Source organism: Stenella coeruleoalba (assembly GCF_951394435.1).
Source record: "Stenella coeruleoalba genome assembly, chromosome: 17".
NCBI classification, from domain to species: domain Eukaryota; kingdom Metazoa; phylum Chordata; class Mammalia; order Artiodactyla; family Delphinidae; genus Stenella; species Stenella coeruleoalba.
In genome coordinates this window covers 10,603,605-10,619,852 of record NC_137163.1, presented here as the reverse complement: position 1 = coordinate 10,619,852, position 16,248 = coordinate 10,603,605, and the positions used below count along the sequence as shown (strand labels likewise).

Genomic DNA, 16,248 nt, shown 5'->3' with positions numbered 1-16,248 from the left:
GAAGCAACCTAAGTGTCCATCGACAGATGAATGGATAAAGAAGATGTGGCACATATATACAATGGAATATTACTCAGCCATAAAAGGAAATGAAATTGAGTTATTTGCAGTGAGGTGGATGGACTGTCATACCCAGTGAAGTAAGTCAGAAAGAGAAAAACAAATACCATATGCTAACACATATACATGGAATATTAAAAAAAAAAAAAAAGGTTCTGAAGAACCTAGGGGCAGGACAGGAATAAAGATGCAGATGTAGAGAATGGACTTAAGGACACAGGGAGGGGGAAGGGTAAGCTGGGACAAAGTGAGAGTGGCATGTACATATATACACTACCTAATGTAAAACAGATAGCTAGTGGGAAGCAGCCGCACAGCACAGGGAGATCAGCTTGGTGCTTTGTGACCACCTAGAGGGGTGGGATAGGGAGGGTGGGAGGGAGACGCAAGAGGGAGGAGATATGGCGATACTTCGTTATAAAGCAGAAACTAACATATCATTGTAAAGCAGTTATACTCCAATAAAGATGTTAAAAAAATAATAAGAATCATAAATAAAACAAAGACAGCAGAAACCCCAAACAGCTACTGCCCCAAACAGTGCAAGCAGACTGGGGTTGGGGTAAGTAAAAATGAGGGAGGGACTTCAGGAAAGTATATTTTCAAGGGGGAGGGGTCAATTTAACAATGATGTGAATGAGTATCCTGCATTCTCTCTCTGAGCCTCAGTTTTCTCATTTGTATGATGGGGATAATATTTATTCTGAAGGCTATTTGACAAAATGAATGTATGGTTCAGAATAAGGCCTCAACAAATAACCTCTATCAGTGTTGTTGTTTCAGTTATTATTATTGTAAATATCTGATAATCCAACTTGCCCATTTTATAGGTAAAGAAATTAAAGCCTCAGGAATAGATGTGATTGTCACTAAGTTTGTGTGTGGGATGTCTTCCCTTGCCCTTCCAGATTGCTATCTTCTCCATCCTCCTCTGCTTTCCAGGAGCCAATCTTCATGCACGACACTGACAAGGCTCCCGTGCCTGCATGAGTTCCCCAATAGGGAGACCCAGCAGAAGGTGGGAAGGGAGAGGAGAATGGGGTCAGGGCATTTCTTTTCTTGGCTTCTTCCCCGAGAGGACCCTCTCAGCTGCTGTGTATCTCTACGGAAGCTATAGGTGCTCACGTAGGCTAACTCTACGTGACTTTATCTTTCCGGAATCCTGAAACCGCTCCCACCTCTGGACCCTTCCAGTTGACAGATGGTAACGTGTTTGCTGCTACCAGCTCTGAATTACTGCACTGTCCCTTTGTGAAAAATGTTTATCAAATTATCCTACTTTGAGTGTTCTGCCAGATAACGGTAAGTGACAGAAATGATACTGGAGTCCAAGACTGCTGGTTCTTGGTGTAGAATCTGTCCTTCATACTCACTTAACTTTCAATCATATGCTCATTAAATTATTGTCTACTAAGAGAAAGGCCCCGTGCTGGGCACAGGCAATATAATAATAAGTAACACATGGGTGCTCATTATTCCAAAACACCACTTGATAGCACTCCAATGCAGGAGTTAGCAAATTGTTTCTGTATAAAGAGCCAAACAACCAATATTTTAGACACTGGGCCCTATGTATTTGTTGCAACTACTCAAGTCTTCCATTGTAGGACACAAGCAGCTACAGACGATATGTCCACAAGTGAGTATGGCTATGTACCAATAAAACTTGCTTCATGTCCACTGAAATTTGTACTCCATATAATTTTCATGTGCCACAATATATCTTTCTTTTGATTTCTTCCTCCGAATATATAAAAACACAATACTATCTTTAGCCCGTGGGCCATACAAAACCAGGCAGCAGGCCAGATTTGGCCCTCAGGCCATAGTTTGCTGACCTCTGTGCTTAAATATGAACTTGGTACCAAAGGAGCAGTTAAGGAGGCCAAGAGTTGGGAGGCGTATGCTGAGACAGGATTCACAGAGGAAGTGACCTCTGCACAGAGAATTAATGGATGATAGCGTTGGTTTGGCAGGGAAAAGGGAATGTACCTTTAAGGCACAAGCAATGAGCAAAAGCAAAGGACCTTAGAAACACGAGATGTGCGCAGGGCATGGGGTCTGCGATAGGGCCAGAGAAAAGAGGCACTGGGTGGTAGGGAGGGGAGACCCTGGGGTCTGGGGGTGGGGAAAGGGGCAGGATGCTCTGAGTCACATCCTGGAGGACCAGAGTGCCCTGCCGAGAGACTGGACTTCAGAGTTAGAAAAACCAAGTGGTGGGATTCTGGGCAACAGCATTAGACAGACCAGAGTGCAAAACCCAGCTCTACTCCGCTCCAGCTGAGTGATCACAGACAAATTACTTAACCTGTCTGAGCCTCATTTCTTAGATGCGAAACTGTCCTCGTAAGAGCTCCAGCTTCATGACTGGAGTAGTGAGGATTACACGGGGTAACGCACACAGACTGCTCTCAGCAGTGCTGGCTCACAGGAAGGGCTCAATAAAGGTTTGCTATTATTAGCATTATTATAATTAGGCTCATTGACTAGCCTGGCTCTGGCTATGTTTTCTCTAGTCCAAATTCAGAGCATTCCTTGCCATTGCTGATGCAGATGGCAGCTGGACAGTTGGCAGCCCTGAGGTGAACATACGGTTTTCCCTTTAGCACTGTGATAGCATCAGCCCTAATGAGTCTGCAGTGGCAGAAATCCATTTCTCTGAACTTGAACCTCATAGACCTTGGTTCATTGAATGTGTAGCCAAAGCCGCAGCTCCCCAGTCCAGACAATACCCTTCTTAGAGTGCTCGAGCACACAGAGCACCTATTATTACTTACCTATGAGTTTTCTTTCCTGTTTAGGCTGCAAAGACAATGTCTGGATAGTTCTCCTTTTTGACAATTCCTTCTTGAGCCTCCTGGCTAGCAGCCTTCGGTGAATTTCCATGGCGCTCCATCAACCTGAAGGAGGAGAAGAAGAAAGGCAAAAACAGATGGGCATTATTCAGTGACCTCACTTAAAAGAAACAAGTTCTGTATATCCTAAGGATGCCTAAAGTGATACATCTTGTGATTAATTCAGTGGGTCCTTAAAAGACTTCACATCTGATTTAAATACATAGAAACCATAACATTTCAATTGAGATGCTTCAGGAAACTAAGAAGTGACGAGGAAGAGGACTGATTAGTTATTTTTTTTAAAACAAAATAATTTTGGTATTTAACTACAATTCAGGCACTCCATCATTAAACAGTCTTTCAGGATACATTTCAAGGTAATAACTTTAACTCCACTTTAAAAAAAACCCTCAAAATTCTGTTGTAAACGTAACAAATGTTCATCGTCCAACTTTTGGGAAAAAAGAGAAAACTACAGAAAATTAAATAACAATTACTCAGTAAGTCTAAACCCATAGGCTGTATTTTAACATTAATTATGTAGTTACTCCAAAATTTCTTTTGTTGGCATATTGTAAATCTACATATAGTCAGGAGAGACCAACTAAAGAGGGCGGGAGGTCTCACTTGAGGATGTGAAAGGGTTGAGGTGAAAATGGCAGAATGGGAGTTTAATTGCACAGTCATAGGGTGTTGAGCCATCACCCTCCGCCTACCCTAGGGTGGGAGGCATGTGTTTGTCCCTCAGCCCAAGTGCAGTGGGAGAAGGATAGACAGATAAATAGATAGGTGGGGAGACAGATATTTCAAATGGACATCAGCACCAGCAGTAGTGATCGTTGACTACATAAGAGAAAAGACAGGAGCCAGAAAAAACTGAAATGACATACTCAAAGTGTTGAAGAAAATAATGACCACCCTAGACTTCTATACTTGGTGAAAATATCCTTCAAAAATAAAAGTGAAGGGCTTCCCTGATGGCTCGGTGGTTGAGAGTCCGCCTGCCGATGTGGGGGACGCGGGTTCGTGCCCCGGTCCAGGAGGATCCCACATGCCGCGGAGCGGCTGGGCCCGTGAGCCATGGCCGCTGAGCCTGCGCGTCCGGAGCCTGTGCTCCACAATGGGAGAGGCCACAACAGTGAGAGGCCCGCGTTCGGCCAAAAAAAAAAAAAAAAAAAAAAGGTTGGAAATATTTATACAATGCAAACATTAATAAAAGAAGTTTGATATATACTAATATTTGACAGCTATTTTAAAGCAAGAAACATTACTACAGATTAAAAGGTGCAGTTTTTTTTATAATAAAAGGATCAATCTATGAGAAAATGTACCAAATCTAACTTTACATCTAATAACATAGCTTTAAAGTACATAAAGCAAGTACTAATAGGACTAAAAAGAGAAATAAAGTCACAGTCGTTTGGCAGAAATTCATGCATCCCTCGCTCAAGTTCTGATCAAATAAGCAGATACAAAATGAGCCAGGATGTAGGATATTTGACTAACATGAAAAACAAACACAACCTGACACATAGAGAACAATGCACACATTAACTGCAGAACAGAATGACCAACAGGAGGATCAGAAGAATGAATACAAAACAAAGTTTCACGACTGCCGAAGGTGAATTAGAGGATGTGCTTTAACCTTTTGTCAGAATAAGGCTTCCAACTACTCCTTCCACCACCACTGCTTTCATCATATTAAACTTTTCTCCCTGTAGAAACTGGACAATTTTAGGCCTGTTCCAACAAGGAGGAAGAAAAGAAAGCTAAACCTGGGTACAAACTTCACACCCAGATCTGGCACTAGTCTTGTCAGTTCAGTGGCTCAAAAAGGCAAAACTGTTCCTGTCCTAATTCATTGCTCTCCTGGGAGTGGAAGTTTCTTCCTGGAAACATGCTACTAGGAAATTGGACTTTCCCCTAACAGTATCTCAAGAAGATACTATGATTCAGAGAATGACATAAAAATGTTAGATATAATTCTGTCTTAGCACTGATCACATTTTTATTTTAGTGAAATGTCTATATTCCTCACACTTCATCTCCAGAACCAGCTCTTACTAAGATGTGTATCCCAACGCTTCACACAGTGCTTGGCACATCATAGATATTCTAAAAGAATGTGTTGAATAAATAAAAATTGGAAAAAGGTGAGAAAAGGCCGCTGGCAGAGACTAAAAACAATCTGTGAGTAATAAACAGTACTTTCCAGAGTAGCCCTTCCTAAGACATGACATTGTAAATGTGGTCCGCAGGAAACTTGGAAATCACCCAAATTCAACCAGAGTAACTGTGTACATCCTCAGATCTCAGATGTGACCCAGAACCGTTGTTAGTTCATCTACTGAATTACAACTGGACATTCTGAGGGAAGATATGTTAATAGATCCACGTGGTTTGCATGGTGATGGAAATTGGGTCAAGGTCAGTGGCACAGTACAAGGAAGAAGCAGCAGCTCTGATTAGCCAGTCTCAGGCTTTGATGTCCTGGAAATGGGGACGCCTGCATTTAGAGTGCCAGGAATTCCCACTTAATCTCCCACAACAATCCTTTAAAATCATTACGTCTTTGAAATGAGATAAAACACTGAGGTCCAGAGAGAATAAGAAAATTGCTCTAATTACTGCTAAAACTGAGAATCAGATCCTGATCTTTCTATCCCCCCAAACCTGGGCTCTTTCAACTGTTCTCTACGGGTTCCGAAAACAGCTTTTAAAAGATGCTGCGGGTCTACTGCCTTTGTTCAATAAGCTACTGATACTGACTTCACTTTCCTTGGGAACTTCCCCACTGGGGAAAAATGTGATGACAAACAAGAACTCCTTAGTCCTCATTAGAGCTACATTCTCTATATTTCATTCATAAAATGGAGTCTGGACTAATAATCAGTACCTGATGATACTGGTTACTCACCAAGATTGGAATTGCTTCTTGAAGGACTGACCGGAAAGACAGGGCACCCAAAGGCCCAGACCTGGCCCCTCGATGTGCCATTCTGCCAGCATGAACAGCACACCCAGAATACCTCTCTCTCCTTGATGTCTTCTTTTAAATCATTAATCAAACAACTTACCTACTACTTTCATAAGAAATAAAAAGGTCAACCCAATCTATTTCCTTTATTTATGTGTTGGAACTCTCTGTGTTATGGATTTTGAAACTTTTTAATGTGTGCTGCCAGTATTTACTTCATCTTTCATTTGCACCTTAAAATGTGTGATTTCTTTTTTTACCATAGAGAAGTATTTTCTCTTTTACTCGTATCTCTCGTCCCCACTCTCTCTCTGTCTTGCCCCGTTTTTCTTCTGCTTCATTCTTTCTCACATTCATCTCTTTATTGTCCCTCCCTTTTTGACCCTTATCTTTTTATCATGGTGAATTTTTTTATTGACGTATAGCTGATGTACAATATTATGTAAGTTACAGGTGTACAATATAGTGATTCATAAATTTTAAAGGTTATACTCCATTTATAGTTATTATAAAATATTGGCTATATTCCCCATGGTGTACAATATATCCTTGTAGCTTATTTTATACATAGTTTGTACTTCTTAGTCCTCTACCCCTGTATCACCCCTTCTCTCTTCCTTGGCCAATTATCTTTTCACACAAAATGGATAACCAGATGCAATGCCCAAAACTCTACCCATTAAGAGTATTTTTCCTTGCTACTGCCTTTCAAGGGCATTAATGCAATGCTAGTTCAACAAACCCTCAGTCAACCTAGTGGGGAGCTCTGGACTAAGTATTGCCTGTCAGAGCATCCCACATTGGCCCCAAATGACTGAGTCTTTACACCCCCATCTTACTTAGGCACAAGATATAGGCTTCCAAGGAAGGGTGAGACCCCAAGTTAGGTAGTTCTGGGTAGCTGAGGTCGACACTGAAATCTAACGGATCCGATGGCTGAAGGCTGTCACACACACAGTGCCTCGAATATAGTACATATATACATGTATTTGCAAGAAACAGAAAACCTGACCTTAGTGACATTGTTTTTTTTTTTCTAATTTTAACTGAAGTATAGTTGACTTATAATATTATATTTGTTTCAGGTTTCCAATATAGCAATTTGATATTTTTATAGATTATGCACACCATACAACGTTATTACTGTTATTGACTATATTGCCTATGCTGAACATTACATCCCTCTGATTTATAACTGGTAGTTGGTAACTCTTAATCCTTTTCACGTATTCCACCCATCCCTCACCCCACATCCTTTCTGATAACCACTAGTTTGTTCTCTGTATCTGTGAATCTGTATCTGTTTTGTTATATTTGTTTGTTTGCTTTGTTTTTTTAGATTCTGTATACAAATGAAAACATACAGTGTTTGTGAGACAGATAGATAGATAGACAGATAGATAGACAGACAGATAGATAGACAGATAGATAGAGAGCTTCTCTATCCATTCACCTGTCCCTGGACACTTAGGTTGCTTCCATATCTTGGCTGTAATAAATAAGCTGCTATGAACATTGAAGGTAATATATCCTTTCAGATTGATGTTTTCATTTTCTTTGGATAAACACCAAGGAGTGGAATGTGGAATTGCTGGATCATAAGTTAGTTCTATTTTAATTTTATGAGGAACCTCCATGCTGTTTTCCACAGTGACTGTACCAGTTTACATTCCTACCAACAGGTATATAAGAAGAGTAACTTATGTGGGTTCAATAGATCAATGAAGTCTGTGGTTTGCTTGCCATTACCCTCATGGTCACAAGGTAGCAACTGTCATATTCACAGTCAAGGCCAGAATGAGAAAGGACATGGCAGTGTGTCTGTCCCTTTTTATCAGAAAATCAAAACCTCTTTAAGAATTCTGCAGGAAAACTTCATTTTCCTAGGTCTCTTTGGACAAAACTAAGGTATACGAAGGCTTCCAAGAATGCTGAAAGAATGAGAATGAGATTATCATGATTGACTTACACCAAAAAAATTTATTGCTTGGCTGTGGACATAATGCTTCCACTCAAAAAAAAAAAAAAAAAAAAAAAAAAAAAAAAAAAAACTCCATGAGAGTGCTGTTAGCAAGCAGGGAAGAGTAGTTGTACACTAGGTAGAATATTAAAAATAACTGTCACAATGAATAAATAGTTATCGAATGGAGAATGATTTTTCGCTACACAAATAATTCCTACAATGGGAAGAAGTTTGACAAAATAATTTCTGAGGTCATTTCAATACCAGTCCATGAACTAAAGGAAACATTAAAGACTGTCTATAATTAATAAAAAGAAATCTTGTAACTATGGCAAAACATCAAGAAAGCCAGCAAAAGAGAGGAAAATTCTTTAGCATCATAGCCAGACTCATTCTGTATCCCCAAAGGAATCTTCAGGCAGCCATTGACTTTCAGAACGGAGCTGCTGGGGCAATGGTGAGCCAAAGAGGAATAATGAGGGCTTTGTCCTCATCCTGGACCAGGGAAATACTGATCAGCTGTAGCCTCCATGAAAAGCCTTACTCTTACCACCTTTAACGACTCGCCCCCGCCTTCCTCCCCACCCTCGACGGAGTCCCCTGCTCAAAATCTGACGTAAATTGTTTCCTTACCATGGCAAGCTGCCTACGATTTCTGGGAAGTATGTTTGAACAGGAGTCATGCCAGGACTGGAATCAGCAGTGCTTCTGTGTAGCCTGCAATATAAGCTGTAATTAAGGATATTGAGATCCCTGATGCTGTAGGCCAAGTAAGTGTGTTTTGTGTGTGTGTGTGTGTGTGTGTGTGTGTGTGTGTGTGTGTGTGTGTGTGTGTGTGTGTGTGTGTGTGTGTGTGTGTGTATTTTTTTTCTATTTGCTTCTTCACTTAGAATACGAAAACCAAAGGCCATTAGAGACTGTATTAGTTTGATGGAGTGTGGCATCCATCCCAAGGCTGTTTTCTTTTTCCTCTCCATTCATTCATTCACTCATTCTTTCAATTAAAGACCTTTTTTCAGATAAAGAGTAGCTAACAGGGTAGATAAGGATCTAGAGCTTATGGTGAAAGGCAGACTTTAAAGCAATATTTTAAATTGTTTCTTGATGACGTCTACGCTGTTACCTCCTTCTGTTTTTCCTATTCTTTATTGTTTCAGGGTTGAAGTAAAATATTGCCTGCTGAGATGGTACAGTTGAAGGAGCACGAGCTATGGAGTAAAAAGACTTTGATTAGAATTCCAGCTGAACCACGCACGACCTGTTGGACCTTCAGCAATTTACTTAATGCACATGAGCTGTTTTTCTTCATCTGAGCAGGTGGCCAGTGGTCTATTCACACCCTAATATTCTAATTTTCATTCTTCTTCATTTCCTCACTTATACTTTCTTAAATAACCTACCTCCAGATTTGTTGTTAATTTTTCCATGGAGTCATCTTTCTTCTTGGCATACAGAGATACTCCCTGTGTCCTAATAACTCCAGTTCTTTATTTGTTTGACTTAGTAAAATGTTATTGAGGAATAACATCATAAATGGATAGCTTAATGGATCTTCACGAACTGAGAGCCCTGTGTAACCAATATTTATATCATGAAACTGAACACCTTCCACATCCCAAAATCCCCTGCATCCTCTTCCACAACCAAAAGCTAACTACTATCCTTATTTCTAATACCAATAAGAGCATTGTAGGGACTCTTTTGCTTAGGGCTTCTTTCATTAAACTCCATGTTTATAGGATAAATTAATGTTGTTAGCTTCAGTGTTACTTGTCATTGCTGTATACTATTCCATTGTGTGAATATATCACAATTGTTTATTCATCTCTCTGTGGACGAATACTTAGATTACTTCAGTTCTGGACATTGACAAAGAGTGCTGCTATAAACCTTCTTGCACATGATTTTTTGTCAACAGAGGTACACTTTTGGATACCTAGGACTAGAATTACTGGGTCACAGAGTATGAAAATATCCAACTTTATCCAAGTCAATATGGCCACTTTTCCAAAGTGGCTGCAACAATGTATACTCCCACCAACAGGGTATAGAGTTCCTGTTACTCAATACATTCACTAGCTATTCTTGCTATTAATTATTATCATTGTTCCCTATCGGTTGGTTCCTATTAACTAATGTACCTATCGTTCAACATGTTTTGACATGTTCCATCTTTTACATTTGAACCATTCTGGTTAATGTACAGTGATATTGCTTTGTGATTGTAATTTTCACTTCCCTGATGACTAATAAAGGTGAACAGCCTTTCATAAGTTTATTTGTCACTTGGATATACTCTTTTAATGAAATTCCCGTTCAAGTTTTTTGCCCATGGTTTACTGTTGAATTGTCTATCTTTTACTTATTGACTTGTGAAGTTCTTTATATATTTTGCAGAGTCCTTTGGTTAGCATATGTGGTGCAAATATCTTCTCTTGCTCTGCAGCTTGCCTTTGGTTTGAGTCTTATTCATTTCTGAATATTGCTCTGGAAACAAATGAAGTGGAATCATGCCTCCACAGTTTCTTACCTGTGAGAATTCAGGCGAGTTAATAAGCTCTCTGAAAGTGAATTCCCTATCTATAAAATGGGAAGAATGACCCTCACCCAACCTATATCATATTGTTGTTGGGAGGAACAAATTAGATACTACATAGGCAGAAGCTTGAGAATTCATACAGTATCCAGGTGAAGAATTGTAACTATGGTTTATAACTATTATAGATAACTTATATAAGTGTAATATATGCTGGGTAGAAAAACAGGTTAGGAATAAATCACCTATGAGCGTGATATCTTTAGTTCATATCCGTGAGATAAAGAACTTTTAGTTACACATCCTACACAAAAAAAGGAAGTCTTGTAAGACCGAAATAATGTTCCCAGATGTGAGCCTCCGCACTCATACAGGTATTTTCAGAACTTGACGTTGACATTCCTTATTTCTCATTTCCTCTCAGTTCCCTTGCTTTTCAAGTGAATATATCCAATGAGGCAAAGATGTCTTCCCCAAGAAGGTGGTGCCACTTCTCAAAAACCTGAGCCTCAGGGTCGTGTACCACAGTGTTCATTGCAGCTCTATTTACAACAGCCAGGACATGGAAGCAACCTAAGTGTCCCTCATCGGATGAATGGATACAGAAGATGTGGCACATATATACAATGGAATATTACTCAGCCATAAAAAGGAACGGAATTGAGCTATTTGTAGTGAGGTGGATAGACCTAGAGTCTGTCATACAGGGTGAAGTAAGTCAGAAAGAGGTCCCATTAAGTCAGAAAGAGGTCCCATTAAGATATGTGCTAACACACATATATGGAATCTAAAAAACAAACAAAAAAAATGGTCAAGAAGAACCTAGGGGCAAGACGGGAATAAAGACGCAGACCTACGAGAGAATGGGCTTGAGGATATGGGGAGGGGGAAGGGTAAGCTGTGACAAAGTGAGAGAGTGGCATGGACATATAGACACTACCAAACGTAAAATAGATAGCTAGTGGGAAGCAGCCGCATAGCACAGGGAGATCAGCTCGGTGCTTTGCGACCACCTAGAGGGGTGGGATAGGGAGGGTGGGAGGGAGGGAGACGCAAGAGGGAAGAGATATGGGGACATATGTATATGTATAACTGATTCACTTTGTTATAAAGCAGAAACTAACACACCTTTGTAAAGCAATTATACTCCAATAAAGACGTGAAAAAAAAAAGTGGGAAAAAAAACCCTGAATCTTTAACAAGATGCATTTTCCATCCATTTTATTTCCTTAAACCAAACAGCAATTGACTTTTGTTGAGAACTTAATGGCTGTGAGAGATATAATAATGTGGAATACTAGAAGGTCAAACGGTGACACGCTGAAATCATCTCATCCTACCTCCTAATTTTACACCTTGGGAAACAGAGGTTTAGAGAGATAAGGTTACTTACCTCAGGATGTACATGAAGTGAGTGAAGGACAAAAGCGTAGAATTTCGCTTTATTAGGTTGTGGAAGGCCACAGTGTGTGTTTCGTTCATTGGCGTAGCATATGGCACACCAAGCACGACGCCTTTCAAACAGCCTTCCTGCCACTTCTCAGACACACCAAGCTCATTCCTATCCACAAAGAGAGCTACCTAAATGGAAAAGGCTCAGCACTTAAAAATTTATAGAATAACATAAACAACTGATTGATTGTTTAGGGGTACACACAGCTGGGAAAACTTGTGCAAAGTATTAATCGTAGGATACTTCCCATGTTTCTCAGAGAATCCTTCCGAAACTACCCACACCCTAAGATAGAGATAGTCTGTGTTCTCATCGCAGTATGTTCTTAATTCTACTATAGCAGTGTGTATTGCATTACCTGATATTATAGATAGCTATTCATGTGTTTAAATCCACTAGACTATGCCTAATACGGACCTTGATACCTAGTACGTGATCCATAGATAGTTGTTACATGAGTGACTCAGTCAACCAACCAATAGCCAACAGTTGATTTCTCTACTACTTTAGCATCTCAGCCTATATTCCCAGGCCTGAAATTAGGGATACTAAAAATTACAGCTCTGCTAAGTATGCTGTGTCTGGGTGAGGAATGCACATAGACGCACACATACATATCTGTATTTTTTCTATTTCTATTGTTAGAGTATGAGAAAAGCAGAGACTATAAGGGACTGTTAGTTTGATGAAGTATAACAACCCTTCTAAGTCTGTTTTCTGTTTCCTTTCTTTACACTCATTCATTCATTTATCCATTCATTCATTTACTCACTCTTCCAATTAAAGAACTATGTAAGATTGGCTAGCAAGAACAATTTTGTCCCTAGCAGAGATTTGCCAATGTCCAGAGACATTTTTGGTTTTTAAAACTTGGGCAAATTGCTACTGGCATCTAGTGGGTGGAGGCCAGAGATGTTGCTAAGCAACCTACAAGACAGCCCCACAGCAAAGATGTATATAGCCCAAGATGTCAGTAGTGCCAGGGTGAATAACCTGCTATACATCTACTGAAACTAAAATGGTGGCCATTAGCCTGTGTAATCCAGAAGACTGTTACTAATTTAAGAGAAAGCATTGGTCTCATCCAAGGGTAAGACATATGCACTTATGTGGCTTTCCTTCTCTAAACTTTGCAATAAATAAACCAATCAGCACTGTTTATCTGTAGAGAGTCACAATGGCCATTCAAATCTAACATTTGAAATCTGAATCATTTAAATCATTCAATGATTACTTACTGCATGTCTCATAGTTGCCCAGCACAGTGCTATATGCCAAAAGAGAAGTTAAAAGAGAAACAATTCACATTGAATTACTGCTTCCCATTTCTCAAAGCATCTTTACTATGTGACATCACAACTTCCCTTTAAGATAAGGAGGATGAGAATTTTGGGCCCAATCTGATAAGTAAAGAAACTAAGGCACAGAGACACACGTAGAGTCTCTATCTTCCAAAATTAAAGAGTTCTCTCACTAATATAAAAGTGAAGTCATGGCCTGTATAAAATTGACAACAAGATATATGATGAAACCCATTAAAATGGCATGGGTATTGTTTTGTAATTGCCCATCTGGAATCGAGAAGGAGGTAGAAGATAGCAGGACTAGCTCCTTGTTTTTGCCCATTCAGGCTGGTATAACAGAATATCAGAGACTGAGTAGCTTATTAACAACGGAAATTTTTCCCCATAGTTCTGGAGGGGAGAACATCCAAGATCAATGTGCCCGAAGATTCTGGCAGATCTCATGTCTGGTGAAGGCCCCTGCTTCCTCGTTCACAGATAGCCTTCTTTTTGCTATGTCCTCACATGGCAGAAGAGATTGGGAGCTCTCTGAGGTCTTTTTCATAAGGGTACGAATCCATTCACAGAGGCCCCACCCTCATGACCTAATCTACCCCCTGATACCATCACATTGGGAGTTAGGACCTCAACGTATGAATTTGGGGGAGACCCAAGCATTCAGTCCATCACACTCCTCCTCAAGCACTTCTTTAGTAAGACCACCCATCAAAATCAGAATCAAGAAGCTCAGCTAAACTGATAGCCCCTAAAAAGTTCTCCCTGTCTGCACAGGTTCAATGGTCCCATTAAGATAAGTACACTGCAGAGGTGAACTAGTTTCTGTGCAAGCGATCTTACAAAATTGTATCATTTAAAATAAATACAAAATACATTATTAATAATGCATCTTTTAGTAAACAGCATCCCTATTTCTCATTCTGAGCCTTCAGGAGAAAAAAATTGCACACTATTTTTCTGAGTTTACTGAAGAAACTAAGGTGGGTAGAGGTTAGATGATTTGCCCAAGGCCACAGAGTTACACAAAGTTTCATGACTGCATGACTAAGTCTTTTGCCACTTTTGCCTTAGAATCCTCTCCTCTTTTTAAATCATCATCACTATTTCTCCACCCTCCACCTTAATTTTCTCCGGAGGGGAACAAAAAAGCACAAAACTCAGAAAAGTATGACACCTCTAGGGATTTTTCATGACTCACTAAAATAACTGGACACATCCTCTGGGAAACTGAGTCAGAGAAAAGAATGTGGGAAGATCTTCCCCTTCCTCCGAACTGACTGGGCGGTTCTCTGATTGACATTCTCAGATTCCCACAAGGAGAATAAAGCTCCTTGTGTCTCAACTATTGAACTCTGAGCTGGGAGGCATCTTTATCTTTTCCAAGAAAATGTAATCACCAAAACCAAAAAGTGGTCTTTACCGACAGGCACGACTGAGTCAAGACAATGTCCCCTGCAAAGGAGGCCCACAGATTCCAGGTCTGGCTGTGGTCAAGTAGACCAGACACATTGCATTCTGGTCATTACTAGGGTAGACAGCCTTTAATTTCACTTCAAACCATTTTTATCAGCCTCAACTAAAATTTGATATATGAGACACATATAATTTCACAATAAATTTGTGTTTTATATTGAGTTGTTCCTAATAACATATATTCCCTAGTGTGGTTTTGAGAACACAGAATACTAACAAGTAGAACCGTGCCTGTTGGTCCCAGGACCATCTCTGATACAGGAGCACCATTAAACTCTCAGAGTCTGGAAGACAGTGTATAATCAGTAATACTATTATACTTCTCGATTAAGGTGAATTTATTAATTTATATAATATCAATAATACCAAAAATAATTGAGAGGGTTTTATGAAACTATAGTAGTACTAGAGAAAAGAATCAGACACAATTTCACTCTTATGAAATAACTGACTATTCAGAGCTATTAAATTTATCAATTTAAGTACTTCATCTGTACAGGTTCTGTGATACATACAAGAGATAGAAAGGGGCTTCCCTTGTGGCACAGTGGTTGAGAGTCTGCCTGTCGATGCAGGGGACACGGGTTCGTGCCTTGGTCCGGGAAGATCCCACATGCCGCGGAGCAGCTAGGCCCGTGAGCCATGGCCGCTGAGCCTGCGCGTCCGGAGCCTGTGCTCCGCAACGGGAGAGGCCACAACAGTGAGAGGCCCGCGTACCACAAAAAAAAAAAAAAAGAGAGAGATAGAAAGAAGAATTTGAGAAGCAATCCCTATCCTCAAAGAGAGACAGATATGTCCCTAAATAATTACAGACCTTGGTAACGCCATAGCGGTTGCCTGCACTATGTGCTATGTTAGAACAAATGTGGGAGTGACCAGTTCTGCATGGGGGGCAAAAATTGTGAAAACAAACCCAGGAAACGTTTGAGGCTGCTTGGATGGTCAGTAAAATCAATCAGCCTCAGTCCTGTAAGATGGTCTTCCAAACCCCGACTCAATGACCAGTGGTTGATTCAGTGACCACACAGACACATAGACATATTTAACTGCCAGCCCGTTCTGGCTCAAGCTTGGTTTCACTGGGTAAGTTTCCTTCAGGGCTATTGCATTCAGTTTTCTTCCTCCATTTCATAAACTGAGGTCAGGAAGCAAGTCCAGAATGTGACTAAGTCAACTCTTAAGACTTACAAATTCTTCACAAGGAGGAAAGATCATTGTTTGTATATAGGGCCAGATTTCAGGGTTCAGGGAGACAATGACAGAAACTTTACTACTCAGACTGCTTCTTCCCTTGCAGCTGAGCAAGGGATTTCTGACATTTAGTCTTTTAACTCTAGATGGGCATCATTTCATCCAACTCATCAAAAATAATATAATATGACATGGCCTTATATAGTGAACCTTTGGTCTCTGGTCTCTTGGGACCAGTCAGTTAAGCTTTCCCAATATTCCATGATCCATCAATAAATTAGTACCAGGTCTTACATTAGGCACTGGGGAATCAATAATAAATGAGCCATGATCCTTGTCTTCAAACGTTGTACAGTTTAGGGAAGAGAAAAGTACCAAACTAATCAATTAAAAGTCTGATTCCAGGGGACTGATGTGAGCTGAGGAGGGTGACAAATTGCAGGTGCTGGGGAGG

At 40.2% G+C, this 16,248-nt stretch overlaps 1 protein-coding gene across 4 annotated transcripts in view; it reads right to left on the bottom strand.

Annotated features, from left to right (window-relative positions):
* LOC307175962 (uncharacterized protein) overlaps positions 1–16,248 on the bottom strand; it is a 72,788-nt gene that overhangs the window by 1,937 nt on the left and 54,603 nt on the right. For all 4 annotated transcript variants that reach the window (XR_013824567.1, XR_013824568.1, XR_013824569.1 and 1 more), the window contains one exon: positions 2,838–2,960. Coding sequence is in view for 1 of the 4 variants with exons in the window: in XM_079901699.1 (XP_079757825.1) it covers positions 2,858–2,960 (103 nt within the window). In the remaining 3 variants the exon portion in view is untranslated. The remainder of the gene's footprint in view (positions 1–2,837; positions 2,961–16,248) is intronic.